Source organism: Aulonocara stuartgranti (assembly GCF_965226115.1).
Source record: "Aulonocara stuartgranti genome assembly, chromosome: 14".
Classification (NCBI taxonomy): domain Eukaryota; kingdom Metazoa; phylum Chordata; class Actinopteri; order Cichliformes; family Cichlidae; genus Aulonocara; species Aulonocara stuartgranti.
In genome coordinates this window covers 32987734-33015024 of record NC_138950.1, presented here as the reverse complement: position 1 = coordinate 33015024, position 27291 = coordinate 32987734, and the positions used below count along the sequence as shown (strand labels likewise).

At 41.3% G+C, this 27291-nt stretch overlaps 1 protein-coding gene across 5 annotated transcripts in view; it reads left to right on the top strand.

Moving 5' to 3' along the window:
* LOC309687256 (SPRY domain-containing SOCS box protein 4-like) overlaps nucleotides 1–23756 on the top strand; it is a 55832-nt gene extending 32076 nt beyond the window's left edge. For all 5 annotated transcript variants that reach the window (XM_082502085.1, XM_082502084.1, XM_082502082.1 and 2 more), the window contains 2 exons: nucleotides 5826–6694; nucleotides 22508–23756. In XM_082502085.1, coding sequence (XP_082358211.1) covers nucleotides 5986–6694; nucleotides 22508–22635 — 837 coding nt within the window. In that variant the 5' untranslated portion in view covers nucleotides 5826–5985 and the 3' untranslated portion in view covers nucleotides 22636–23756. The remainder of the gene's footprint in view (nucleotides 1–5825; nucleotides 6695–22507) is intronic.
* Nucleotides 23757–27291: the final 3535 nt, after the last annotated feature.

Sequence of the window (27291 nt, the reverse complement as noted above, 5' to 3'; positions counted from 1 at the left end):
TGCTTCTCCATCAGAATTTTTCTTCTTTCATTCAGTGTGCTCGATTGCACTATATTGGTGTTAGTCAATGTGGATTGCCCGTGTGTGGGGCTGACAGCACGAGTATTTACTTGTACTCAGGTCTTTTTAAAACTGCTCATACTTTTACTGCAGATTTCTCATTGTGTAAAACAAAGTATTCATGTTTGCATTCGTTGGTCATTTCTGCCACCATGTTGTTGTTGTTGTTTTTTTTGTTTGTTTTTTAAATATATATGTTGGTTGGTACGTTGGTTTTATGTTACAGTAACAAAAGCTGCTTTTTTGGACACTGGAAAAACTCTTTCACTACAGTTGAGCTCACGGTCTCAGTACTGTGGGTGAAATGCTTGAACTTACAAAGAGTGTGACAGAGTTGTGGATAATATGAAGGATCAAAGCAAAACATTTGAATTGAGGATGGTGTTTTTTTTTGTTTTTTTTGTTTTTTTTTTTTAAAGTAGTTGAGTTACTTGATGAATCGTTGCAGCCCCGTATTAAATAGACTCCTCATTTGTCTGGAACTGGTTCCATGTGGCATATTTGGTAGTTGCAAGCAATGTTCCCTCTAAGCTGCGCACGTGTGCAATTGTGCACTGCTGGCACAGTCTCTGCGCACAGAAAATCTGCATTGCGCACAAAAAAAAAAATCTAACCTGAATTGAAATTAAAATTAATACTTTAACAATTCTGTTTTGCAGTGTTAGTCAGTGACTGGCTGCTCCCGTATGGGATTAGAACGATCCCACCTTATCCCATAGTCCAGCCAATAATGCAATTCACATTCGTATACGCAGCCAATCAACGTCGTTGACAGGCTATGACAGCGTCCTTATGTGCCGACACCGGTGTTTTAGCTAGCAAAGCGGCTGATGTGGAGTGAAACCACGATAATGATAACATGTACAACCATTGGAGATATGAACAGGACAGACGGAACAATTGACAGAAAAAGTGTGGACTTTATACCAGTTTTTAAATTGCGTTGATAGGCCACGTAAAACCAGAGTTGTCATTAAAACAATATGCAATGTTTGGTTTCCTTCCTGAACACCGTCGTTGTTTATATTTACTGCGGGAAGAAACGGTAAAAACGGCGTTTTATAAGAAAAAAGGCTCGAAAGCACTCTCCGCCTGGGAGCAAGAACAAAACCAAAAACACCCCCACCCTTTCCTATTGGTCGAAAAAAGTACCATGTCGACCAATCAAAAAATGACATGGCAACCTGGCATTTAGTTGTTTAGAAACGGGGGGAAGTTTTAGGAGTGACGGCGGTGTTTTGAGATGTGAGAGATTTGAGACGTTTAGCGCAAATCTTATGTAGTTGGTGTGTAGTGTAGTCAATAGATTTGTTGTGTGTGTGTCAGAACAATGAGGCGACTGCTGAATATTACAGGAGTGATACATCTCCTGTTGTCAGGCCTGCAGGTATCAGGCTGTTGTTCTCCTTTATCTCATAGTGGACAGATTATTTTTTTGGAGTGGCACAAATAATTTGTGTGGCATCAAATTTGATGCAGAACAGCTGATTGTTCTGTAAATAGTTTGAAATGTTTATTTAAAAAACGCCTTTGCTGCATTTAAAAAAAAAAAAAAAGCTGCAAAAAACATTGTTTGCCAAACTGAGTTACTTTTTTTGAGGAGTAACTATATAATTATTTACCCAACATTGGTCATTACATACTATATTTTGCAGACAGTTACAGGACTCTCTCACAGACCACAGACTCATAATACAAGTCAGAGCTTTATAAAAAAGAAAAAGAAAGTTGTTTTTGAAATTGGAGTTCAAGTTATTTTTACTTCCAATAGTGTTAACATAGTACACAGGCCAATGGCTAGATTTTTACATTTTCATTGTAAATGGGCTAAAGCAGTTTAAAAGTAATCTAACATAAATGTAAATGCTGTAATTTGATTATTTTAATAAACCATGTAACTTGGTTGGATTCGATGCCGGCGTGACCACAGTGCACACGTCTGATGTCGCTCACAGTGGTCCATGGGATCGCTCAGGGAGTTTGTGTGTTCGCTCAGACACGTGAAAAATTAGAGGGAACATTGGTTGCAAGTAATTAATATGGAAATGGGGAGCTTGTCTCTCTTCATGGATGTAGTCATAATGGAGGTTCTGCAAATGAAACTGTCATTAAATGTGCATGTGGAGAGTGTTGTCGGAGCGGCTGCTTATTCATCACTGTGACATTTTTCTTGGATCTCATGTCTCCTTTTACTTCTGCAATTCATGTTTACTTTGTGATATTTAGACACTAACATGAAACGAGCGAAAAATTTGAGAATTTTCCTTTTTTTTTTTTTTTTTTCCTGGGATCCGATGTATAGCTTGGCAATTTGATTTTCCATCATTTCATCATTATGCCTTTGTTATCAGTTGTAAGTCACTCCTTTCCTATACTGGCATGCTTTTGTGCTTCCCTAACAGCCCAAACTTGCATGGTTTATTTCAGAATGAAGGAGGAAAGAGCTTTTGGTCTACAAGATATATATTTTTAAATGAATATGGTCCAAATCAGCTCACAATTAATCTCTTCCTGAAAGGGACACTAAACAACCCCAACCTCCTACCAATACATAAAAGTAAGCATTTTCATTGTTTGGATCTCAAAATGAAAGGTTTTAATTTATCAGTACTACTGTTTCACTCAATTTCAACAGATAACATTCTTCTGTTTTACTACAGAGATTAGAACACACATTGACAAATTGGAATCTAAATACCAAATGTAAATGAAGAGTATTCCTAACACACAAGTTAATTTTGGAGTTCCACAGGGTTTAGTGTTAGGACAAATGCCTTTTATAGTGTAAGTCCTTTCCTTAATCGGTGGTCTTAGAAAACACTGCATACGCTTTCATTGCTATCCACAAATCCAGATGATACAAATCAACTAGTCAAACTACAGGCATGGATGACCTCCGATTTCCTGCTTCTAAGCTGAGGTTTTTGTACTCGGCTGTTTTTGTTTTGTTTTTTAAACCAGATATTTACTTGAGATGGCATTACTCTGGTCTCCAGTGATGCTGTGAGGAATCTTTAAGTCATTGTTGACCAGGATATGTCTTTCAGGTTCGAGCCCCGGCTTGGACAGTCTCAGTCGTTGTGTCCTTGGGCAAGACACTTCACCAGTTGCCTACTGGTGGTGGTCAGAGGACCCGGTGGTGCCAGTGTTTGGCAGCCTCGCCTCTGTCAGTGCTCCCCAGGGCATCTGTGGCTACAATGTAGCTTGCCATCGTGTGTGTGTGTGTGTGTGTGTGTGTGTGTGTGTGTGTGTGTCTCTGAATGTAGTGTAAAGCGCTTTTGGGGTCCTTGGGGACTAAGTAAAGCGCTATACAAATACAGGCCATTTACTACTTCAGTGGCTCCCTGTTAAATTCATAATTCCTCTCGTGACATGCAATATTTTAAATAATGAGGCCCCATCATATTGTAAAGACTTTACTTTTCCTTATCCTAACAAAGTACTTCCTGGTGTATTTAAAAGTCGAGTGGGAGGCAGAGCCTTCAGTTTTCAGGCTTCTGAAAGCTTTCTGTGGAACCAGCTCCCAGTTTGGATTCAGGAGACAGACATACTCTACTTTTAAGATCAGGCTTAAAACTGAGAATAGGGAAAAAATGAGACTGAGTTGTTCAAAATCAAAAGATTAGCAAATTAGTTTCATTTGTTGACTATTACTTTGAAAGGATTTAAGCTGTTTGCGTGGGTTCTCTCCGGGTACTCCGGCTTCCTCCCACTGTCCAAAGACATGCACTTAGTGGGGATAGGTTAATTGGTTAATCCAAATTGCCCATAGGTGTGAATGTGCGAGTGAATGTGAGTGCGAATGGTTGTCTGTCTCTGTGTGTTGGCCCTGCGACAGACTGGCGACCTGTCCAGGGTGTACCCCGCCTCTTGCCCTATGACAGCTGGGATAGGCTCCAGCGCCCCCCGCGACCCTGAACAGGATAAGCGGACGCGAATGGATGGATGGATGGATGGATGGATGGATGGATGGATTTAAGCTGCATTTAACTGTGTTAAAAGTTTCATGATCTCTTCATCTGTTTTACTCACATCTATGACTGTCTCCCTTGGTGGGTCACTACTAGTTATTATTCTGTACTTTCCCTGGAAGAACCCTGCAGAGTTGTTTCCTCAGAAACTCTAGGGGAGTGTGAAAAACACTGTGGAGGGATTGCGCACGGAGTAATGCCAGTGCAAAATATTTAGAACAGCTAAGTCATTCGAGGGAAACTCTGCACCTGTGTTTAGAAGTAGCTTCAGGCTTTCAGTTTGCTTGCTGGGAAAGCTCAGCATGCTACGTTCTCTTACAGGCTTATAAAATATGAATTGCGTCACAATTGTGTGCTTTGTGAAGGAGGAATTGGCTAAAAGCAAATGCATCCTGCGTGATTTCACAGGAAGTCAGCAGCAAATTTAAGCAATTCGGCTCTCCTTCTCTGTTAAAGCTGAGTTCTTAAATGATTCTTCACAGATTGTTTGATCAAAAATGTTGTAGGTGCTTTTGAGTGTGTCATGTGTTTTACTTTCTAAAGTTATTTTTTTCCCTCCCCAAATATGTAGTAGATGGGTCAGTCCATGAACCAGATGTCGTCTTCTCAGCTTTTTGGATAATAGTGTAAAGGCAGACAAGTCACATGTTTAGACTGCTGCAAACTCGGTACATGGTGTACAAATGACTGCCAAGGTATCAAGTGGCAAATAAACAGTTCCACATGGTGTAACTTAAATGTCACTCAAATGTCAAATCACTTTCATTACCAAAGTAACTTTTGATATTGAGGTTTTGCAGACATGGGCCGCTATGACGCTAACTTGTATCCCACTATGGATGTGTGACAACTTAAGATCCAGAGAATAAGGCCCCAGGTTTACAGAGAGGATGGTGGCCATCTGCCAACCACTAGTCATGAGGGGGGAAAAAAATCAGTTGTGTGTGGCAGAAGGGTGATGGCAGAAAATAAGGCCTCGGTCATGCAGGCCAAGACACCACTCAGTGACCCCTGGTTAACCACCTGTCACTTGGGGAAAAATGTGTATACCTCCAGCAGCCTCCTTGTGCATGTATGCTTTGGTTGCCAGTGTATTGTGGTTGTAGTTTAAATGTAAGTGACCGACTACTAACAGTCTACTAGCACTGTTGAGTTGTAGTGAAACTGAAGTGACAAAAATTGGAAATAGATGCAACCGTCAAAGTAAAAGCTGTGTATCAGAGCTGCAGCTTACCTTTAGGGTGAACCTTACCAATTTTACTGTTTGCACTTTTTAATGTTTTACCTCTGCCCAACTAATAGACAGTGACTGTTTGCAGGTCAACATAATATACTATAGCCAACCCTGGCAGTCTGCTAGCAAACAAAGCAATCACTAGGATGTTTTCGGTGCAGCACTTTGCCAGTAATGTCAGCAGCACTTTGCCTTGCAGCCTTGATGACCAGCACATGACCTTTTTTTTTTTTTTTTTTTAAATTAATTAATTAATTTTTTTATACATGGTTGAAGTTCTGGTTTGGCTCGCGTACAAGCACAGAATCTGCATAAGAGAACAAGCACTGGCAGCTACAGTCCATAGCAGTGCAGCTGGTTTCTGACTGGGATGAGGAACTCTCTTTAAAGGCAGCTGAATGAAGTACCTGACAGTGGATGAACTAACTGGCTGCACCAATCAGATGTACACTGTTAAAGTAGCTTTATACAAAATAGTCCAAGAATAAAAATAAGGAGCTGAAAATGAATGTGTCATGGGTAACTCTTTTAAATTAATTTTGTGTTTTCTTACATTTCAGGAGTGTTGTTTCCCCTGGTTGAAGACGGTACTTTCCAACCAGACTCTGCATTACCATTGCGCCCATGAGGTAACGTCAGGACTTACCGGCCCCTCATTATCACCCTTGGTCCATCCATTTCCCTCCCCTCTGACCCTTCCTTCCTTGCACCTTCCCAACCATGGGCCAAAAGATCTCTGGAACCATTAAGTCAGTCGACGTACGTGGAGAGCCATCATACAGGCCTGTTCGACGTGAACTGCGGGGCCCAGATTTCTGTCGGCCACCTAGGCTGGACTTGCTGCTGGACATGCCCCCTGCAAGCCCAGAGACTCAGCTTCAGCACGCCTGGAACCCTGACGACCGATCACTCAATGTCTTTGTTAAGGAGGATGACAAGCTGACGTTCCACAGACACCCTGTAGCACAAAGCACAGACTGTATCCGAGGTAAGGTGGGATATACAAGGGGCCTCCATGTATGGAGGATTCACTGGCCAGCCAGACAGAGAGGCACCCACGCTGTTGTGGGAGTGGCCTCTGCTGAAGCGCCTCTACACTCGGTGGGCTACACAGCCTTGGTGGGCTCAGACTCGGAGTCCTGGGGCTGGGACTTGGGTCGGAACAGACTCTACCATGATGGGAAGAACCGGCCTGTTTCCACATCAGCACCCACATATCCCTCTTTCCTGGAGCCAGATGAATCGTTTGTGCTTCCGGACTGTCTGACAGTGATACTAGACATGGATGAAGGCACGCTGAGCTTCATGGTAGATGGACAGTACTTAGGAGTGGCTTTCAGGGGGCTGAAGGGCAAGAGACTCTATCCTATCGTCAGCGCTGTGTGGGGGCACTGTGAAGTGTCGATTCGTTACGTTAACGGACTAGATCGTAAGTACAACACTGTGTTTTCTGCACTTTAATCTTTGAAATTATTTTTCTGACAAGCTGGCACAAAAGGTTCTGTTCAGTAGGGCTGGGCCATATCATACCGTTCACGGTAATACCGGTATAATGTTGGGCAACGATAAGAAAATGCCATAGAATATGGGTAAAAACGCACATGCACAGTGCCTTTGTTTTCATATGCACATGGCGGAAAAAACATGGCAGCGACAGAGAATGAAAAAGGCGAAAGCGGATCGTTGAATGAAACCGATGAACCAGAATTGGTTTGTAAAAATGCTGCAACTTCAGTGATGTGGAACTGGTTTAGCTTTCGTCCGTCAGATACACAACAAAGCACTATTTTTGGTAGAGCATGCTAGCGGGCCGTCGTTATTACCTTGTTTTTTGGAAAATGCGGAACACTTAAAATCAATCCTTTGATTTTTCTGAAAGTCGACAGTGCCCCTTATAATCCTGTGTGCCTTATGTATGAATTCTGGTTGTGTTTACTGACCTCAAAACGATTTTATGTGGTACACGGCGCTGGAAAATCTGTCAAATGTTTTAGTACGACTTTGCTAAGCTACGAAGCCGCACCGCTTGATGGATTGTTGGAGCATTACGGCTACCGTAGTCAGGAGCCTCACGGAGTGATACATACTGTGCTTCAACATAATATTATCGTATTGTGTGTGTGTGTATATAACCTCTTAAGTTTTGTGGATATTATACATGGTTATGCTGAGGATATGTCGGCCAATTTCCAACTGCTTTTTGGTTAAACTGTCAGCAAGGAATTTGCACTGTTAAATTTTTATATAACTTTAATGCACATAAAAAAACAGCTGCTTGTTTAAGTGAAAATACATTGATGGTTTTTTTTTTTGGGGGGGGGGGTTTTTGCACTAATAAAGTTGTGGAGTTGTAAAGTATTTTGTCTAGTGTCAATTATATCGTCAGTTATAGCGTTATCACAAATTTTCGAATGTATATCGTGATAAATATTTTTGGTCACATGCTCTACTGTTCAGATCAGTTTTGTTTTGTTTTTTTGTTTTGTTTTTTTTGTTTGTTTTTTGTTTGGGATGTAGAACAAGTTCACAATGAGTCGTCTAAATGCAAATTCCCTCAGAGCAAGCACTAAGTGACTGGGAAGAAAAAACTCCCTTTTAAAAGTAAGACAGCTCTAGCAGAACTAGGCTTAGGGAGGAGCAACTGCTTGCTGTGACTGATTGGTGGGTGAGGGGAACACATGGAGAGATGAAGAAAGTGTTGCAACAGAAATGACATAGGAAGGGAAGATATAATTTCTTTCCATTCCCTTTACGGTCTTCAGTAATCTCCAGCATCTGCTTTTACCTTCTGCTGTTTGTTTTCTGACAGTGTTGAGCTTTAATACTGTATAATTTATCAAAACATGTTACATAGCATGCATTTAGGGGAGCACTTTCCAAAGTGAGACTGGCACAAATTGAATGTCTTGACTTTTCTGCTTAATTCTTGTTTAAGTTTTGCATGGGCTTCTCTTACTAGAGCTCATGCAGCTTTTTAGGTTGTCTGTGGACTGCTGTGTTGATACCTACTTGAACTTAATTTGTAGTCAGCATGCACACAGAGAGAGAGAGAGAGAGAGACTCTGGTGTGAAAAGCACATAACTCGTAGCTCTCTACCGAGTCGACTACAGCCAGTTTTGCTGATTGCATTTGCATCGCTGCAGAAATGCGGAGAGTTGGATGTGTTGGGCAAATTTTCCACACTGTGGATATGTAATGTTTATGGCTGCAAATCAGGAAAGACTTCTATTTAGAGCAGCTCATTAGGGCTTCAGTGACCCAGGGTGTGATTTGTGCTGTAACATCTTGGAGTCCAGCGAAACTGGGAGAGGAGGGAGCAATTCTAGCAAAGGCATGTTTATCTAATATTTAATACACGAGTGATGTGGAGGATTACCCATTGGTAATAGTGTGGATGATTTCCAAGTGCTTATAACATGTGTTGGCTCTCAGGATATATGGTTTGAGGCAGTTAGAAATGCTCAATGAATTTCCATCTACAAAAAGCCCACAATAGGAGGGACTGCTGCTTTGTTAACCACTAGGAAGCAGCTGAAAGATGTCTCTGTACTAAAGCGTGCTATTCATACTTCATTTGTGGCACTTTCATACAGACTTCAACTTTCAGACACGCAGAAGGCAAACATCCAGCTCTGTCCATTTCACTGCTGTCCCAAACTTAAACATAATGAATGTGCGTGCGTGCGTGCGCTGGCTTTGTGTGTTTTCTGTTAAATGTCATCATTCCCTAACCCAGAGACTGGAGTCGGCTCAGATTGCGTAACAGCCCTGCCCTCAGTCAACCCTCCAGCTCTTGCCTGCATGTTGCGCGCAGGCCCAAAACAGGCTGGGGGCGTTGCCAACAGTGTGGCACGGACGCCGTGTCCATGGCTGTGAGCCATGTGTGGACAGCAGACAGTTGAGGGGGAGTTCTGGAGGATTTCCCAGTGTGCTTCTGAGTTAAGCGTCTAGCCTTGAATGGTGAGAAACTTAAGGTTAAAGTTGGCTCTGTGAACAAAACATGCCACAGTACATCTGTCGTTACATCATGACGATCACACTTGTTGCGTATATATGATAACATTTTCCCATCTTCGTGTGAAGGTGGGATTTGGCTAGTGTGAAAAATATGTTAAAATACTAATGTGGTCTGTGTAAGGATTAGGCATGGCACTTTTCTTTGACTAGTTTCAGTTCACAAATCACTGTATGCTAGTCCTTTTTATATCAGTGATAAGCCCTTGGACAGCTAGTAACATGGTTGAAACGGAGAATCCACTTTAAAGTTGTATGCTATCAAAAAGAGGGATTTCATTGAGTGTTCTGAATGTATGGATCCACGGCTGAACGTGAAGCTGCTGTAATGTCCGGCCCAGACCAAAGGAAATCTTGCTTTGAAGTGTTAACATTTACTGCTGTTTTCAAAAAGTGAGTACAACACAGCCCCGAACTTTAGAAGGTCGAGGTATTTCTTCTCTCTGTCCTACAGAACATTTGGTCAATTGTTTTTATTGTCAATATATGGCAACACATTTAAGCAGCCGACTGTCAGCCAGTGGTATCATTCTTTTAATGTAATGTGATTTCAGAGTTCGGTCACAGCGATGATCAGTGGAATGTCCTGAGGATATAAGCTCGGCTGTCTCAATTGTCCACTTGGCCCCTCAGTTAGGTCTAATAAGAGGATGTGGGTATGTGGTTGTATGGTGTACAGTTTCCCACATATAAGAGCTCAATGTGTTTTGTTTTGTTTTGTCTTTTATTTTTATTTTTTTTTGGGTGGGTGGGGGGGGGTGAAAAGTGTGAAAGCCACACCACAAGGCTCAGGCCTTTTGGAGGTCGTTTGATTGTCGGGTACTCTGTGACTAGGGCTGTCCAAAAAAACAAACTATTCTAATCAACAGTAAAAATTACTGTGGGATTAGATATTCATTCATTGCTGTCTTTCATGATTGTTGCCTATTTTTGTGCGTGATACTATTTGAAGTTCTGGCATCATGACAGCATCGTTTGTGACTAGAAAAGATAAAGGACTGGTATCAGGAGCTGCCGTCCTGCAGGTGGTACTCCTCATTCAGCAGTGATGATGGTGATCTTTGCGATGGATGTAAAAGTTAAAAACATGAAATGCTAAGATGAGTTTCCAAAAATACCTACTCGGGTAAATTCTTTGCGGCAACATAGACCTAATCGCATATAAGATGTAGCTAAAAGGTGTGCCAGTATAGCATGGAAGTGACTATACAGCAGTCTGCACTGGTCTGTCAGGAATGGATGTGCTTTTAGCAAGTAAATTGTTAGTGATTCTCATTAGTTTAACTCTCAGAACATTTATAGTTTGTTTTCTATTGACGAGCTTCATTAGTCTTTGCAAATATAAACCGTTTGTTTTCATTTTCATTTTGCTTAACATTTTAAATTATAGATTAATGATCCATGAATCGACACAATCGTACTCCCATTTGTCTGCCTGGTATATCGTGTTTTTGTCTGTTGAGTTTGGAAGTCTCAAATGTTCAGACGAGCCTGTGTTGTGGCAGATTGCACATGGGAGATCAGTGTATGATATTAGACACAAAGCACATCTCTCTGATGTAGAGAAGAATAGAAGCGTCAATATGTATGCTCGGAGATGTCAGTGCTCCCTTATTCCTGGGTCTCACAGAGGATTCACTGATTGTTCGCTTTCTCGGTTCTTGGTTTTTCATGTGTCATGTAGTTCTTTCATTCCTTTCTTCCCCTCGTTCTACCCCCACTTGGACTCCTTTGTTCTTCATCTCACTCCCCAGGAAGCGAAAAGAGATGAGTATCCTTTTACCCTTCTCCTGTCTGTATTGTCCCTTAATACCCCACATTAAAGCAGTTTTCTCATCCTCACAGACTCAACGCCAAACTTTGGTCTTGAGTCCCAGATACAGTTGAAAGCCACACCTACTGAGACGGGATTTGTTTATTTATTATTATTATTATTATTATTTTGATTATTTATTATTTTTACTTTTTTAAATCACTTTTATACCTGTAACTGGCTATCATGGTGTCACTGGATTTTGGCCTGATCTTTCTATCAACCACACCAGGCCTCATGATACCACAGTCGGTGTAATGGCAGCAATTTACACCACATAAGAAGGGGTTCAGACATCCTGCTGACATGCATGTCCACCCCTGGTTGTAAATCAACTGTGTTTGCCTCCAGTTCTCATTGTGTTTCATTACCTCCCTCCTGTTTCATCGTCTTTCTCCCCCTTCCTTTCAACACTGATACCCCCCCCTTTAATTCCAGTATTTACACACCCATTTGTTGTGGTGGTAGGTAGGGCTGGGCCATATCGTACCATTCACGGTAATACCAGTATAATGTTGGGCAACGATAAGAAAATGAAATATTGCGATAGAATATGGGTAAAACGCGCATGCGCAGTGCCTTTGTTTTCATACGCACATGGCGGGAAAAAGCATGGCGGCGACAGAGAATGGCAAGGGTGAAAGCAGATCGGTGAATGAAACAGATGAACCAGAATTGGTTTGTAAAAATGCTGCAACTTCAGTGGTGTGGAACTGGTTTAGCTTTCGTCTGTCAGATACACAACAAAGCACTATTTTTGGTAGAGCATGCTAGCGGGCCGTCGTTATTACCATGTTTTTTGCAAAATACGGAACACTTAAAATCAATCCTTTGATTTTTCTGAAAGTCGGCAGTGCCCCTTATAATCCCGTGTGCCTTATGTATGAATTCTGGTTGTGTTTACTGACCTCGAAACGATTTTATGTGGTACACGGCGCTCGAACATCGGTCAAATGTTTTAGTACGACTTTGCTAAGCTACGTAGCCGCACCGCTTGAGGAGCATTAGGCTAACGTAGGCAGGAGCCTCGCGGAGTGATACGTACTGTGCTTCAACATAATATTACCGTAGTGTGTGTGTGTGTGTGTGTGTGTGTATATAACCTCTTACGTTTTGTAGATATTATACATGGTTATGCTGAGGATATGTCGGCCAATTTCCAACTGCCTTTTGGTTAAACTGTCAGCAAGGAATTTGCGTTTGCACTGTTAAATTTTTATATAACTTTAATGCACATTAAAAAAAAGCTGCTTGTTTAAGTGAAAGTACATTGATGTGTTTTTTTTTTTTGTTCACGAATAAAGTTGTGGAGTTGTAAAGTATTTTGTCTAGTGTCAATTATATCGTCAGTTATATCGTTATCGCAAATTTTCAAATGTATATCGTGATAAATATTTTTGGTCCTATCGCCCTGCTCTAGTGGTCGGTTGCTGTGGAAACGGGTTAGCTGACTTTTTCTTTTGTGTGCAAAGGTGGGTGGTTAATTGTTGATCAGTCACTTTGCTCACTAGTTTGTTGGTCAAGGATTGCCCCATGTAAAAGCCATAGTTTCTTCTTCCTTGCTGTCTGGCGTTCAGCACTGTTAGCAGTGTTCACAGCACAGATGCAAGCTGTAACTTAATTTATGCAAGGTCTAAGATTAAGGTTGAGCTCATTCACTGACTTGCAAGCACTTACCAAGTGTGGGTTGTTGCTTTTTTTTTTTTTTTTTTTGTCTTTTTTTTTTTTAAATCCAAAGTGTTGTTATGCTTGCTATTAAGTCAGAATGTGGTGTTGTTGATCAAAATGTCCCACTTCTAGTATCGAATAGATGTAACAGTCAGACATGTTTTCTGGCTAAAGTGATCCTGGTAATTCTATCTGCCCATTTTGGTGTAAATTAAGCATTTAAATGAAGTACCCTTTGAAGTAAAGAGGACATCAGTTTAGGACTTGTGATCAGCACTGATGACTGGCTGAGTGCTGCTCTTGTGGGTGCACTTTGAGTAGAACAATGAAACAGTGGTCTCAATGACACCCTTTTTCAACTGGTGTTCTATCCTATATTATGTACCACAGAGCTTTCAAACTGCTGCTACATGCATTTGGTTATGATTGACAGCAATTAGAGATTTGACTGAGGTAGTGGGTAAACAGTTGGGTCTCTCTTGCAAGACTGCATGTAAAGATGGATGACGCATTATAGCTGCCTTTCACCGTACACCAGAGATGTCATAATATTAACATGGCAGATCCCATCTTGGTAATATTTAGCTTCACTACTAAGGAGCTGTCACACTAAGGGCCTTCCTAAGACGTATTAGAAAGCTTCCCAGGCAGAACTGGTATGGAATGACCACTGGAGCTAAACACATTTATACTAAGCCCATTTAAGATTGGTTGTTTGTTTGCCTATAATGTTGCATGTGCTGTTAGCTATCACTTATTTTAGTGGTCTGTGTAGTAATTCTGTTGTTAGCCTCCATTTCTTGAGCAGAGACTAAATTCATGGCAGTTGATTGCGTGGAACTCGTTTGTTTGCCGATGCAATGTAAAAGGAAGCGAGAAGCCAATACAAAATTCTTCCACTAATGATATCTGATTCGTTTAGCATTCTGAGTGGACCATTCAATTTAGATAGCTGCATTGCCAATTGCGTATAGAGAGAAATCCCTTTGGGGGTTTTTTAAAAACCACAGTTTCCTTCATCGCCCACACAGGTCATCTTGTTCTGTCCATTCCAAGACATCTCTCTGGCTCCCTTTTCCCCTCATTTTGGGAACAGAGCTGCTTAAGCACCTTAAGGGCTATTTATATAGACACATGCACCCATCATTTTAAAAGTAGGTCTGACAACCGCACCAGTTTTATGCTAATGTATTGGATAAGCATGGCTAGGAGCCTGTTACCTCAGTACATTTGTCATATTGAAGGAAGGCAGGGAAAAGTGGGTGGAATTCAAGGATCACTAAATTGGAACACGTGCCAGAAAGATGGACCTACCTAAGCCCCAATTTCTAAGTAAGCCATAACTAGGTCGTCTATTATGGTGAGCTGATGTCTATGCACTTAAAATTAGTGGGCTGCACATGTGAAAGTAAAGGGAACCATCAACAGTTACCCACAAGCCGTCACACCTGAGTGAGGCCAGACAAACTGACGTGCTGCCAACTCTGAGCTCACCTCCCCTTCCTACGCTTTGTTCTTGTTTAAGTGTTAGGTGGGTGTGGGTGCCTGCCAGCCTGCGGGCCTCTTCTGTCCACCTAGTGCATCAGGTGCTCAGTCGTCCTTATCCACATGTTTTCATACTCCATCTCCCCTTTAGTGTGCCGTAAATCTGTCAGTTGAGTCTCTGGCTATTCCAAATAAGTCATGAGTGCGGTAGGTGAAAGGGAGAGCGCACACTTGGACACTCACACGGCAGACTGGAAGCAGGAGGAAAGATAAAGAATTGGCAAAGAGCTCCACTTTTAAGCTGACTTAAATGCCTCCAAAGGATGATAAAGATTCTTTGCTAAACCTACTCTAACAGTCAGTTTGCATGTCAGATGACATGCATGGTGCTGAACCAGTTTTGGGTTGAATGGCAATAATGCGGTGCGTCAGTGTTTTCTTTGGAAACAATATATGAAGTGCCCGAAGCACATTTTATTAGAATAGATTGAAATAAAATGCAAATCAGTGTCTTGGATAATATTTCGAAACAGTTAAACTTTACTGAAAACTGCAGCAGATTCTGATTATTTCTGCTGTAAGGAATAATGATTTCATCAACTGCATGAAGACAGTGGGCATGTCCAGTGGTTCATTCTCTGGAAAGTGAGGTTATGAGATTCTCACACTTTAGTTCACCTCTTTATTGATTCTTTAGTTGTTATTTGTTTGGTGAAGCTTTAATTAGTTATTGTGCTATGGAAACCAAAAATCCCTTATAAAAACTGTTACCTATACTTAGAGCTGGGCGATATGAGATTTTTTCATATCACGATATGTTTTTTTCATTTCAGGCGATAACGATATCTATCACGATATAAGCCAAATAACTATATTTGTAAGATTTAAATGTGCCGTTGCTCACAAGTAAAATGTGAAATAATCAGCAGCTTGTTTTTATTTAAATATTTATTTCCCATAATAAGTTCAACAGGGTAGATGTACTTAAGGAACATGAGACTTTTTCAGATAAAGGCAAATATTGCAAACTACACAAAAGGCAGCCGCTAAAGCGTTTAAGTTTCAAAATAGAACAAACGAAACAGACTACTAAATTGTCAATTCCACTTAGAAACAAAATATTAATTCTAAAAATAAATCTTAGTTTGTTTTACAGAAGAACAGACAAAACTGACTAACTTTTGTCAATATCAAATAAACTGAGAACTAAAAGGAAATTCTCAATCTCTCCTTGTTGTATAGCTGAGCTTTTCAAACAGTTTTAACAGTTACTTTAGTCTGACAAAAGCCGAATGACGAATTAGCGCTTCCAGTCAGAGACTGAGGCTACGTCCACACGTACACGGGTATTTTTGAAAACGGAGATTTTCCGTTTTCGTTTTAAAAAATAATCCCGTCCACACATAAAGGCAGAAATGAAGGAAAACGCTGCTATGAACATGCCAAAGCAGCAGGTGGTGCTGGATTCCTAACCGTGCAGAAATATTGGCCAATCAGAAGTCTAGAAGCCTCGGTGGGAAAAAGTAAACAAAGCTGGGGCATAGAAGCAGAACCGAGTCGTATGTGTGGACGGACAGTAACTGTGTGTATATGTAAGCATTTAAACACTGCAGAGAGTAGAATTAACAGTATTGTAGAAATTCATTTCACCGAAACAATAACGTGGCGCACAGTGTGACGCATGCACCAGTTCATTGTATTTCCAGACTTGCTTTCGGCACAATTTACAGTGCACGCTACTCTGTTTTTTTGTCAGACTTGAAATAGCCGAAATACCTTCAAACTACGGAGCTTCTATGGCTCTTCCGTTCGACAATCTCTCCGGCGTTGTAACAATCATCTGTTTTCTCTTCGGTCACGCTCGGTTGATTTTTCTAGTCGGCACACTCATTTCCTCCATTATGCGCTGGCTGCTTCCCAAACAAACACACGTGCGGCTTGGCACTTGTGCTGTACGTTACAAGTCACGCGACGTGACGCTGCGGCTGTGATTGGTTCGGCTCTGCGCTACTTAATTTGGATTGGCTGATCTTTTTTTTTTTTTTTTTTTTTTAAAGAGGACAAGAGCGGCGAGGTCTATCGCGATAGCTTAATTTCTCTATCAAGTAAAAGTTATATCGCGATACATATCGTTATCGTTCTATCGCCCAGCTCTACCTATACTTAACAGAAGCACACAACCTGAACAGATGGTTTATGTAACACAGCGTAAGACTGTATATAAGCAATATTGTCCAAATATGTCACTATATTTTTAACATCACTATGTACACTGATGAAATGGAAATGGGTACACAAGTTTTAAAGCGTGTACAGTAGCACTCGAGAATTTAAAAAAAAAAAAGAAAGAAAAAAGAAAAAATGTAATTGTGTTAAATTGTATTGTTGCTCATCAGTGATATTCTAAAATGAGCTCCAATATCCCAACAGTCTGAACATAGTCACAGCTGGATGTGGTGTGAAGTCGAATCTGAGACTGATTCGACTGAGACTGAACATATGCAGATTTGAACAGAAGCAGTTTTGTAATCCAAACTCGGATCACTTGTCAGTGTTAGTCGAGTCTATCAGCTGATGGACAGTGCCTACCTTCTGTTAGTGCTCATCATCAGTGTCTGACAGGACCACTTGTCACCCCAGGCAACCCTTACCATGGAGACCAGCTTGTGCCGGCAGTGACTGGCTTCCAGCAAGTTTGTAGAAACCCCACATCCCTCAGGAGAGCACTGTCAGAGAGTAATGAGTGAAATACTGCAAATAATGGTTTTTCACATGTAATGACATCATTGCACTCTAAATAACGAAGTTTTTTTTCTTCTTCTCTTTTTGCTCAGCTCTCCTTGCTGATGCATGCACATGTAGTACCTCTGAAAACAACTGTTGTAGGTGTGGGCTGAGATAAATGTACATTAAACATGCTGACCTCTATAGGAGTACAAAAAGACATTAAGGAACCACTTATAGCATTCATAATTCACATCAATATTCATAAGCATATAAACCTAATGCTGACATGATGCACACTCATTTATGACAAATGTACATGGACATGCACACACGCACCCACACAGAGGCCCAATCTTAGCAGATTTTAGACTTTCTGTCATTTGACTGACAGGCTCATAAAGAAATTCTTAATGTAATTATAAGTCATTAAAAATAAATTTTAAACCTATTTCAAATGTGCAAGAAGAAGATGGACTCGTCTTGCTGCAATTACAGCTGAGGCACGCAAAAACTGTAGTCAGTGTGGCTACAGAGCAGAAAAATATGAACTAATTGGACTGCAGCTGGGTGGTTGCTTGAGTGTAATCAAATACATCAAGAAATGTTGTTGCAAAGGAATATTTTAATTTTTTTATATGCATTCCCCTGTTACAGACACCTGTCTGGTTATTTCAGCCATAGTGATCTCATCTGTGTAACAGGGGGAGACATAAATGTGTTGTGTAATGTTGTATGTGTATTTTTTATATTTATTTTTTTTAAACACAAGTGATCAGAAGTCATCAAAGGTTCTCTGAACGAAGGTCTCCAAGCACTCGCTCCCCCTTGCACTGTGCACTACTTCTGCAGCGCAGTGTGGAAGAAGCGCTCTGCAGGGGTCATAGATATTCCAGCACCTTAACAATACAGGTGAAAAAACTCCATTAGAACAATGCTCCACTAGTTTATCCAAATAATCAAATACTCACATTAATTGTAATTGCACTGTATCAGAGTGTGTGCATGTAAGAGAACCCACAAATACAAAATGCATGGTTGAAGCTGTTGCTGCACAGTGATTCATGACATCTATGTTGATTTGAGTAACATGCAAAAAAATCTGTCATTAACACCAAGCTGCTGGTTTACACATCGTGTACTTGGGAACACCATAGACTCATGTACATGGACACTGTATGACATCTTATAGTCACTGACATTTTTCACCTCATTTAACGATCCTATCCTTATTCATCCTTTTTATATTAATGCTGCAGGAACATGATCAATATTATTGAGGCTTTTTCCAGTGAATGCAAAGCAATGTCAGGACCAGGTCTGCAACCACATGCAGTCAAAATCCAGTTTTTTCCACAGCCAATGTTCAGAATTGGCCAGATGCCCTTCTGGACTGTGACCTTTGAAACCAGTGACCTTTCACTTCCCAAGTGATTGCGTTAACCACTGCACTAGGGAGTAATGTGAGAAAATTCCACAAAGCACTGGAGGAACCACCGGTTTCTTTATTCCCCCCCAAGTCCCAAGGAGAATGTTCTAATTGTACTGTAATGTGAATTATTCAATGCGGCAGTAGATCCATTGCCAATATTATGTCAGTATGACAGACGTCCTTCAGAATTTTCCATTTGTTTAAAAAATAAAAAAAAATCAGCTTAAAACTAAGTGTAAGTACACTTGTGAAAATGTGAACAACCCTTTATAGAACCTACTTCTATAACCTAGAAGTCCAATTAGAGCAGTGGTATTGTAGCTGTAAATCGGGGTGTGCAGCTGTGTCTTTATTGGGGGATCTGCTGCTATTAAGCTACTTTTTAATACGGTCATTTCCATCTGAGCTGAAACAACTGAATTTGGCTCAATTTTAACAGGCTACAGTCAGATGCAGACAGTGGACTGCACAGAGCACATTTGCATCTGAGTCTTTACCGGTACAGTGACATCACATAGTGGGGGTGCAAGGAGCTGGTTACTATGGAAACTATCCATATGCTAAGGCTACTGCTAGTAGGCTGATTGATTGCTGTCAAGGGAACATGCATATGCACAGGCTCCACGTGCACAAAGAGCGCGTTCCTTGTTCTCGAGAGCAAAGTTCAGCCCGTCACAAGCTGCAGGCTGAATGGAGATGATGTTGTATCATCGGTTTATATTGCAAAGACTTAAGTTCTAATCTGCTAAGCTGCTGCGCTAAAGAATGGACTTGCCTTTGCAGAGAGAGGCTAATAAGATGTTGGAGGGATGCAATTGGCCTGCCAAGTATTTCACTTGCTGCTGTGAAGGATTATCGGCTGTACAGTCTCATTGCACACATCGCTGCACATTGTCTATATTAAGTCGGAGTTCATTCAACTCGTCTTTGTGATATGGGCTTGTTGATGTGGCTACAAATAAATCCACACTGCCACATGTCCACAAAGAACCCTTAACAAAGACTTCTCATTAAGCATGCGACACTCACATAAATCCAGACAGCTCTACTCGATTTCCTTATGCCTGTTCAGCTGCTGGATTTCATCACTTCCCCTCACTGTGCTTTCAAAACGTCACTTAGCAAAACCACAGCAGAGAGATTTGGTGGGATGTTCGCCATGATTTACAAATAACATGACAAGCATGAGGACGGAAAGCCCATCAGCTTTGATTGTAACAAAGACATAAAATGATGAAGGCGGTTTTTAATTAGTATTGATGTGTGCTTGTCCAGCCTCACCAGCTCCTGCTGCCTTTCAGCTGTGATTGCCATTCAGCGGTCATGAAGCCACAGTGGCAGCAGTTCATGCCCAGAGGAATGCCCGAGGTCTCTTGATGAGCTCCATGTGCTTGATTTCCATGAACACTTGTCAGAATAGTCCTCATAGGAGTTTGGCAGAGGGTTTCGGTTTGTGGTAATGCTGCATACTGTTAACTGTAGAGAGTAAGGGCTCGGTCAGTCATAGCCCTTGTTGCTTTTCTGTGGATGTTTAAAATGTATTTTCATTGCTTCAGACTGTAAGCAGGTTCTGGAAACAGTCAGTCTGACGTTGTTCCATCTAAAAGCAGTCAAATCTGGAACAAGTTCCAACTCTCAGAATTTATTTCATTTTCATACTGTGGATATTTTGAGTAACAGGACCGTGAAGTACATATGAGTGGTTTGAAATTTTGATTTTTAGTTTAGGGCTCAAAAAGGCTTGAAAAAAATTATGACTTCATAAGTACGGGAACTGGCCCCATTATATTACACCCACCCTAAGTGTCATAATCAGTCAGCTTTGCACATTTGGGATTGATCATAGTTTCATAGACATAAAACTGCACCACTTTACTGTGTTTGCTGAATCAACAGCTGGGTTGATCCAGTCTGTGTTTTTAGTGTTTCGTGTAGATTCCCATCTTAATTCTTAAGAACCTGTCACTGGCAGATGTTCTCAATGTTATCTTTTTTTTTTGTTTTGTTTTTTTTAATAAACAAGCTTAATATTTGACAGCTGTGATCATGCTGTCACGGTTGCCCGGGACACGAGGAAAAGCCAAAACTTTGTTACATAAAAGAGAACTGCATCCCATCATTGGCACGTTTTCACACATCATACTGTATATCAGCGATCCCCAACCTTTTTTGCGCCACGGACCGGTTTATGCCCGACAATATTTTCATAGACCGGCCTTTAAGGTGTCGCGGATAAATACAACAAAATAAAACTAGTACCGGTACCGAAATTTTTTTTTATTCATAACACACGTGAAAAGACCAAGGAAAACCGAGTAAATGATAACAAAATAACGCTGAAAACCGATAAAAACCCTTAAAACTGTACATTTCACACCTGAGCCTCAACTCTCCCGGCCCTTTACCAAACGACTCACGTACCGGTCCGAGGCCCGGGGGTTGGGGACCGCTGCTGTATATGATCATATGGGCCATGTAATGTTATGGCAGATGATGGAGACTGTAAGTGTGTGCTGTGGCCCTCCTTAGATTGTTTCAGCTAGCTGACTGAACAGATGGAAATAGCATTTGTGCTGATGGATGTGGTTACTGAAAACATCTACTTTGGGAAGAAAATCTAGTATCAACTGTGTTTGTGTGTGAGTAATTGTTGTGTTGTGATTGTGTGTAACTGAAGTGGATCCTGCAGGTCAGGTTGGCTCACGGAAGTGTCTTTCTTCAATATTTACCCCCGTCAACTAGTGTGTGTGTGTGTGTGTGTGTGTAACTGGGTTTTTATGCAGGTGTAAACGTCTCTCCTCATGTCCTTCACAGTGTTTAAGTGGACTCCAAGCAGCAGGAATTCTGCTTCACCAGATGGTGCTTCCAGGTGGAGCAGCTTGACATCCGTACAGGGGTAGCAGTTTAAGAGGCTTGTCTGTGTGACATGCACAGACATCAGTTGCCTCTAAAACTGGTGGGAGGGAAGTTGGCGTGCTCTGCTGGGCACACTCTGTTGGAAGTGATGACAAGTGTATATATTTAAATGTTGTTAACAGCTGCTTCTCTTTCCATTCGCATGTATGAAGATGCAACGTAATTAAAGTAGTCGTGAGATTGCCCCCACCCAAAAAAGGCTGCTACATTTTGAGTGCTGTAACATTAGTTTGACTGATGTTTTACACTTCAGAACAACAGAGTTGCATTCATGCAAGGTCACAAGGTCGCATCTGCCTTATGATCACACTCATAAACCTTTTTCCTTAAGTATTATCTTTGTGCAATCAGTCCATTAAAAAGAAGAAAGAAATTCCTCGTGTTCTTGTGTTTTGCAGTAATAATTTAACAAAGTCCTAATCAAACAAAGCATTTTACACTCTGCACAGAATGTCAGCTCCTGGTGTTTACTTGACAACCCGTCACTGAGTGTCTGTTAACTGCAGCAGCAGTTGCTCTATAATGACACAAAACGATGAAACAAATGTTAACATGTATCACTGGGTTTGCTCCCTCTGGTTTACAATGGTTAATGAGGCTTGAAAGGGACGACCTATGCTCACTCCTAGCTCCCTGCTTGTTGTTCTTGGGTTCGACCAGAGTAGTTTTGCATGGTTCAAAATGCAAAAAAGTTCAGCCATTAGTGGCAAATGCTCCTCCCTGCGCCTGGTTCTTCCTTCCCGCTGTTCCAAATTGCTTGCTTGTTGGGTCGTCTGATTGCTGGGCTTTTCTTTCTCTTATTGCAGGCGCTGTTAATTTTGACAGCAGTGTTTTAGTTCTGACTGAAAGGTCATTTAGTCACTTTGAAAGCATCCAACTATTTCAGTTTTTGTCAATTAAGTGTCCTAAATCTAGTTGGTGTAAAAGTTTGTAGTTTATTACTACCATGACCTACGGTTTTGTTTTGCAAAGTGTCTTACTGTCCTTGATATGAAATGTGTCTACATGTTTATGCTTCTTTATGCTTTCCTGCCTCACAGGAAATATTGCCCAAACTTAAAAATTAATGTAAACTGTGACTAAAATGACTCTGGACATGATTTGTCATCTATACCTGGAGCATTTTGAAGTTGTTCCTTGGCCCGTTTGGACTCTAACCCGTGTCTGTGCTCTCTTCTATCTCTAACAGCGGAGCCCCTCCCCCTCATGGACCTGTGCAGACGAGTAGCTCGACTGGCTCTGGGTAGAGAGCGCATCCATCACATTGACACACTCCCCTTGCCGCAGACACTAAAGAACTACCTCCAGTACCAGTGACGGCACATACACATTAAACGCACACAGCAAGAAACTGAGGCCCATTTGTTCTTATGGTAACCAGCCTCTGGACTGAACATCAGACATCTGCTGAGGATGCAGGCGATGACATTGAACAGGTGGTTAAGATGCCACCGCAAAGGGTTTTGTTTACACAAGTTTGGGGGTTTTCCATTTTGGGTGTTTTTATCTTCTGGTTTTATGCTCTTATTTTTTTTTTTTTTGAATTGTTTCCATCTTCTGACAGATGACTATAGGAGCTGATGAATGAAATGAAGGGAGCGAGAGATTAAAAGAGAACGTGTCAATCCATTTTCCTATGTCGAGTCTAACCACATGTCCTCAGATAGAAATGCTGTGGTTTTCGGGTAACAGTTTACCCAGACATCTGCTGTGCACAGACTCTGTGGAGGCTTCCTCGGGAACATATTGATATTTATATTCCCAACAACACAGCAGGCTCTGTGGAGACTCGACAATCCCTGCAAAGCCACACGCAGTTCTATTTCTGCTGCTGTGTACACGGCACACATGGATCACGTATAGGCAGCCTGTGTATAGAAACAATGTGAGCCCGGTCTGTAGCAAGAAGACGACTCTCTGACAAGCAGGCAGTAATACACGCAGGCTAGAAAACAACCCCGCTCTGGTTTCAGATTTTTAAATCGTCCTTCTCTCTGCTGCCAGCTGTACTCTCTCTCTTTCGTTCAGTATCTCTCCACCCCTCGCTCCAATGTGATTTTTAAGCCCCCGTCAGGCTTAGTGAACTGAAAGGACCGCAGACACGCCGTTGGTCGGCTCTCTAGCTCCTCTAACACTGATAGGGATTGATCCAAAGGTGAAGCAGGGGCCCGCTCTGCTACAACACACAAACACACATTTATCAGGAAACGCTTTTTTCCCCCAAAAATTTTAAATGCTGCTTATCCTCCATATGACTTATGTTTTTTGTTTTGTTTTTAATCACTGACGTACCCTTAGACTTTTTTTTCTTTTTAAAAAAAAGAATTTTATGGGATTTTGTTTTTCTGCAGGACAGGATGTCTCGCCTGTATGGTTGGAAGAATGTGCTGCCATGAAAATGTTTTAAATGTGAATAAGAATAAACTGAGATGAATTAACACTGCCTGGCTCTGTTCTCTGACATTAAAGATTTATTTTTGGCCTTTTTCCCCCTCAGCTGTAAAAGCCTGATGGGGGATTGTGGTCACCCCGGTGGGTAGGCGTGATGGACCCAGATTTGTGAATGCTTTAACTTGAGAACGAGGTGACAATAGGAGCATTTGCTAAAAATCTTGGATGAGTTTGAATAAGACTGATCTTGACCTCAAGGTCAGTAAGTTTTCTGAAAAACTTGCAAATGCGATAAGTTAAGCGCCAGACCACATAAGATTTTGAAATTGAAACCATGTGTGTCTGAGGGGTAGCACTAATGGCTGCCAGTATTTTTTATTTTTATGAGAAAGAAGGGACATACAGGGTGAGGGGGTGACACGTTGAGGAAACAAGCTTGGGGCAAAATTAAACCCAGGCTCCTGCTGTAGCACATGCTTCACCCACTTGATCCAGTGAGCTAAACCAGTGCTTAGAACACTGATGTGCTAAACTGCAACACTGAGCAGCTGTTTGGTCACCGTGGTCTGCTTTGTCACGTTACATTTGCTAACCGAAGTGGGCTTTTTGTTTTTTCTCTCCCAGATTGTTTTAAATTTAAAGTTGAACCAGAAGCTGAAACCAACTGGAGGGAATGGATTAAAAACATTATACACCTAAGCTGTGCACTTTAGTGAGCACATGTAATCAACATAATACCTACAGTAGGAAGTTATTTCTGGATGTATTAGTACCCGCTTTAAACCACACACACAAAAAATCCCTGATCCCTGAATGATTCCTTCAATTATTTATTTATTTCCTGGGATGTGGACGTGTGAAAGCTGTCTGTGGGTGTTACTCATACCAATATGGCTCTTTGCTTCCTTTACATGCATCTTTGCTTTTTAGCTCCTGTTGGTGACGGTGTCAAAGAGAGATTTTTAGGGTGGAGGAGCTGAAGGGCTCGACGTGAGAGACTTCACTTATCCATCCTGATAAACATCCGTCAGCTGTTACATGCTGTATGGTTAGATCGCCAGTCAAAGCAGACGGCTGCTAAAAACGGCTTCTTTTGTCATCCTTCAAGAAAGATCTTTGAAATTTGTATTAGCAATTTGTAATACTGATTTTAACCATTTTATATTTCTTTGAAGTTTTCTCAAATCTGTATGGATCAGTGTTATTTCTTCCACTGTTTATGTACTCAACACAGCTGTATAAATAGGTCTGATTGTCCAAGAACTGAACAAGCAGAAGATGATGCATGGATGGATTTTCTGATATATTACAAAAATGATGCAAGCGATAACTTATGTTATTACATCCGTCATCCACTTCAATTACCTTATACAAAACATTGATTTTACGCACTCTAACTTAATAGAGTGCGTAAAATAAATAAAGAATTTTTACATGAAAAGCTTACAATGTTCACAAGTGCTCAGCATATGTCCATATGATGGCCAAACTCGTCCCATACATCCCGAGCATGTCTTAAATCACAGCAGCCACTGCTATTGTTATGCCTTGTTGTTATACCTATCAGCAAATACGTGAAACTCGAGCATCTGCTCTTTCCAACAGTATATGGTTCAGTCGTTACCAGTAAACTTTGACCTTCAACACCTGGCTCCAGCCGAACTTGTGTTAGGACACAATATAGTGTTCTTTTCTCATTCTCAGAGATCCATAATTGTAAATTCACAGGCTGACATTGAACGCATATTTACTGTATAATATTTGTATAGTATGTTGCTAACCACATCTACCCCCATAGATTTTATGCATGTAGCCTAGTTTCCTTTCATCGGTCACCGTCATTGGTGTGGCATTAAATGACAAGTCTGCTTTAATTGGCTCTTTGTGAAGTCATATACAAGCAGCTGTGAATTCTGGTCATTTAAAAGTGTGTATTGGCAATAAAACCAGTGACATCACACAGCATTGAAATCAGTGTAGTTACTCCAAAGGTCTGCAGTGATACAAAGTCCTTTGCTGCTGTCAAAGCCCCCCTGATGCTGGTTTTGGTGTCGAGTCGAGATGAGGTGCATCTATGAACAGGATTTCCCCGTGCCGGGACAGCCTTTGAACACCAGAACAAAGCTGCTCGTGTGATCAAAGTTCAGCTCTGTGCTTCTTTTCCTGGCACTGCCAACAGAAAATCCATTAATGTTGTGCAGCAGAAAGCAGCCTGTGTTGATAATATCATAATCGCAACAAGAGGCATCTCTACCTCAGTGAGAGGGAAATGTCCAGCGAGACAGCTGTTGGATGAGAACATTTAAAGCTTTAGTAATGACACGAATGTGTCGAGTTAGCCTTTAATAATACCTGGCTATCAAGAATGTGCTCATTAAGCTCTCTGCCAACACAAGGGTGAGCAATGAAACGTGAGTCACTGCAGAGACGAGATCAGCCGTGAGCTTCTGCCTGCAATCGATTCTCCTGCTGTAGCATATAGTGCTGTTCAATAATGCAGGAGCCAAGCATTTAAAGCATTATTGGAACAGGCTGAAAGTTAAAGCTGATGACTTGTTTGATCAGGTTGGGAGTGACTCTTCTCGTCCAGATCCATATTCAGCTGCTGCCTGACAGCGAGGCTTTACTTCATCTCATCATCTCTTCATCTCGCCTCCTCTGCCTCTGCTTCCACCATCACATCCTGCCTTTTCCTCCTATCTTCTTTTCCGACCGCTCTGCTCAGGCGATATACTTTTTTTTTTCTTTCGTTCTTTTTAAAAAATCCTCACATCACCGTTTGCTTTGCTCAGAAGCACACCTTCCATCCCCGAGCTTTTATCTGGAAGGGAAAATGACTTTCAGGCCAAGAGAAGCATTTCTGACAAAGGAAGTGCCGAGCATCCTTTTCCCTTCGCTGAAACCGCAAGCCCTGCTGCCTCCCTTTTCTGTGCTTGTGTTATACATATGCATGTATGGAGAGCAGCTGAGGAGATGGTTGGTTGGAGGTCGGATGTCTCTGATACAGAGACAGGCAGAGATCCATAATTTATGGAGGGGGAAAAAAATCCTGTCTGCTTTGCTTGGTAAGTTATGTAAAAGCTAACATTTATTTCACTCCTCTAGATCACACACGGAGATCTTCACACGCCTAAATTCCTCAAAGCAAAGGATGTTTCTTTGACCTACTTGAGGATTTGCATGGCCGCAGATGATAAGAATTGGACTGCTGCTACATTTATGTCCAGTATATGTTCAGTGCCGACATGAAAGATGCGTTATCCGTCCTGCTTTTTATCACTTTTTTTTTTTTTTTTTTTTTTTTTTTGTAGTTTTAGGATTGAATGTTAAAGATTCTTTTCAGCATGTTTCATATCTTTAAACTACCCTGCAAACACTAAGCATTTTGCTGGTAATTTAAGCTTCAGAGGTTTTTTTTTTTTTTTTTTTAAAGTGTCTGTTATCAAAAAGATGGACCGCTATCCAAGCTCCCCACCCCCACAAACCTGTCCACAGGACACAGAATTAATAAAGTAAAAGCAACTCGTGGGCTGCAGTAGTTTTTACTGTGATTCTTTAAAAGAGCAAGAACACAGCAGGCCG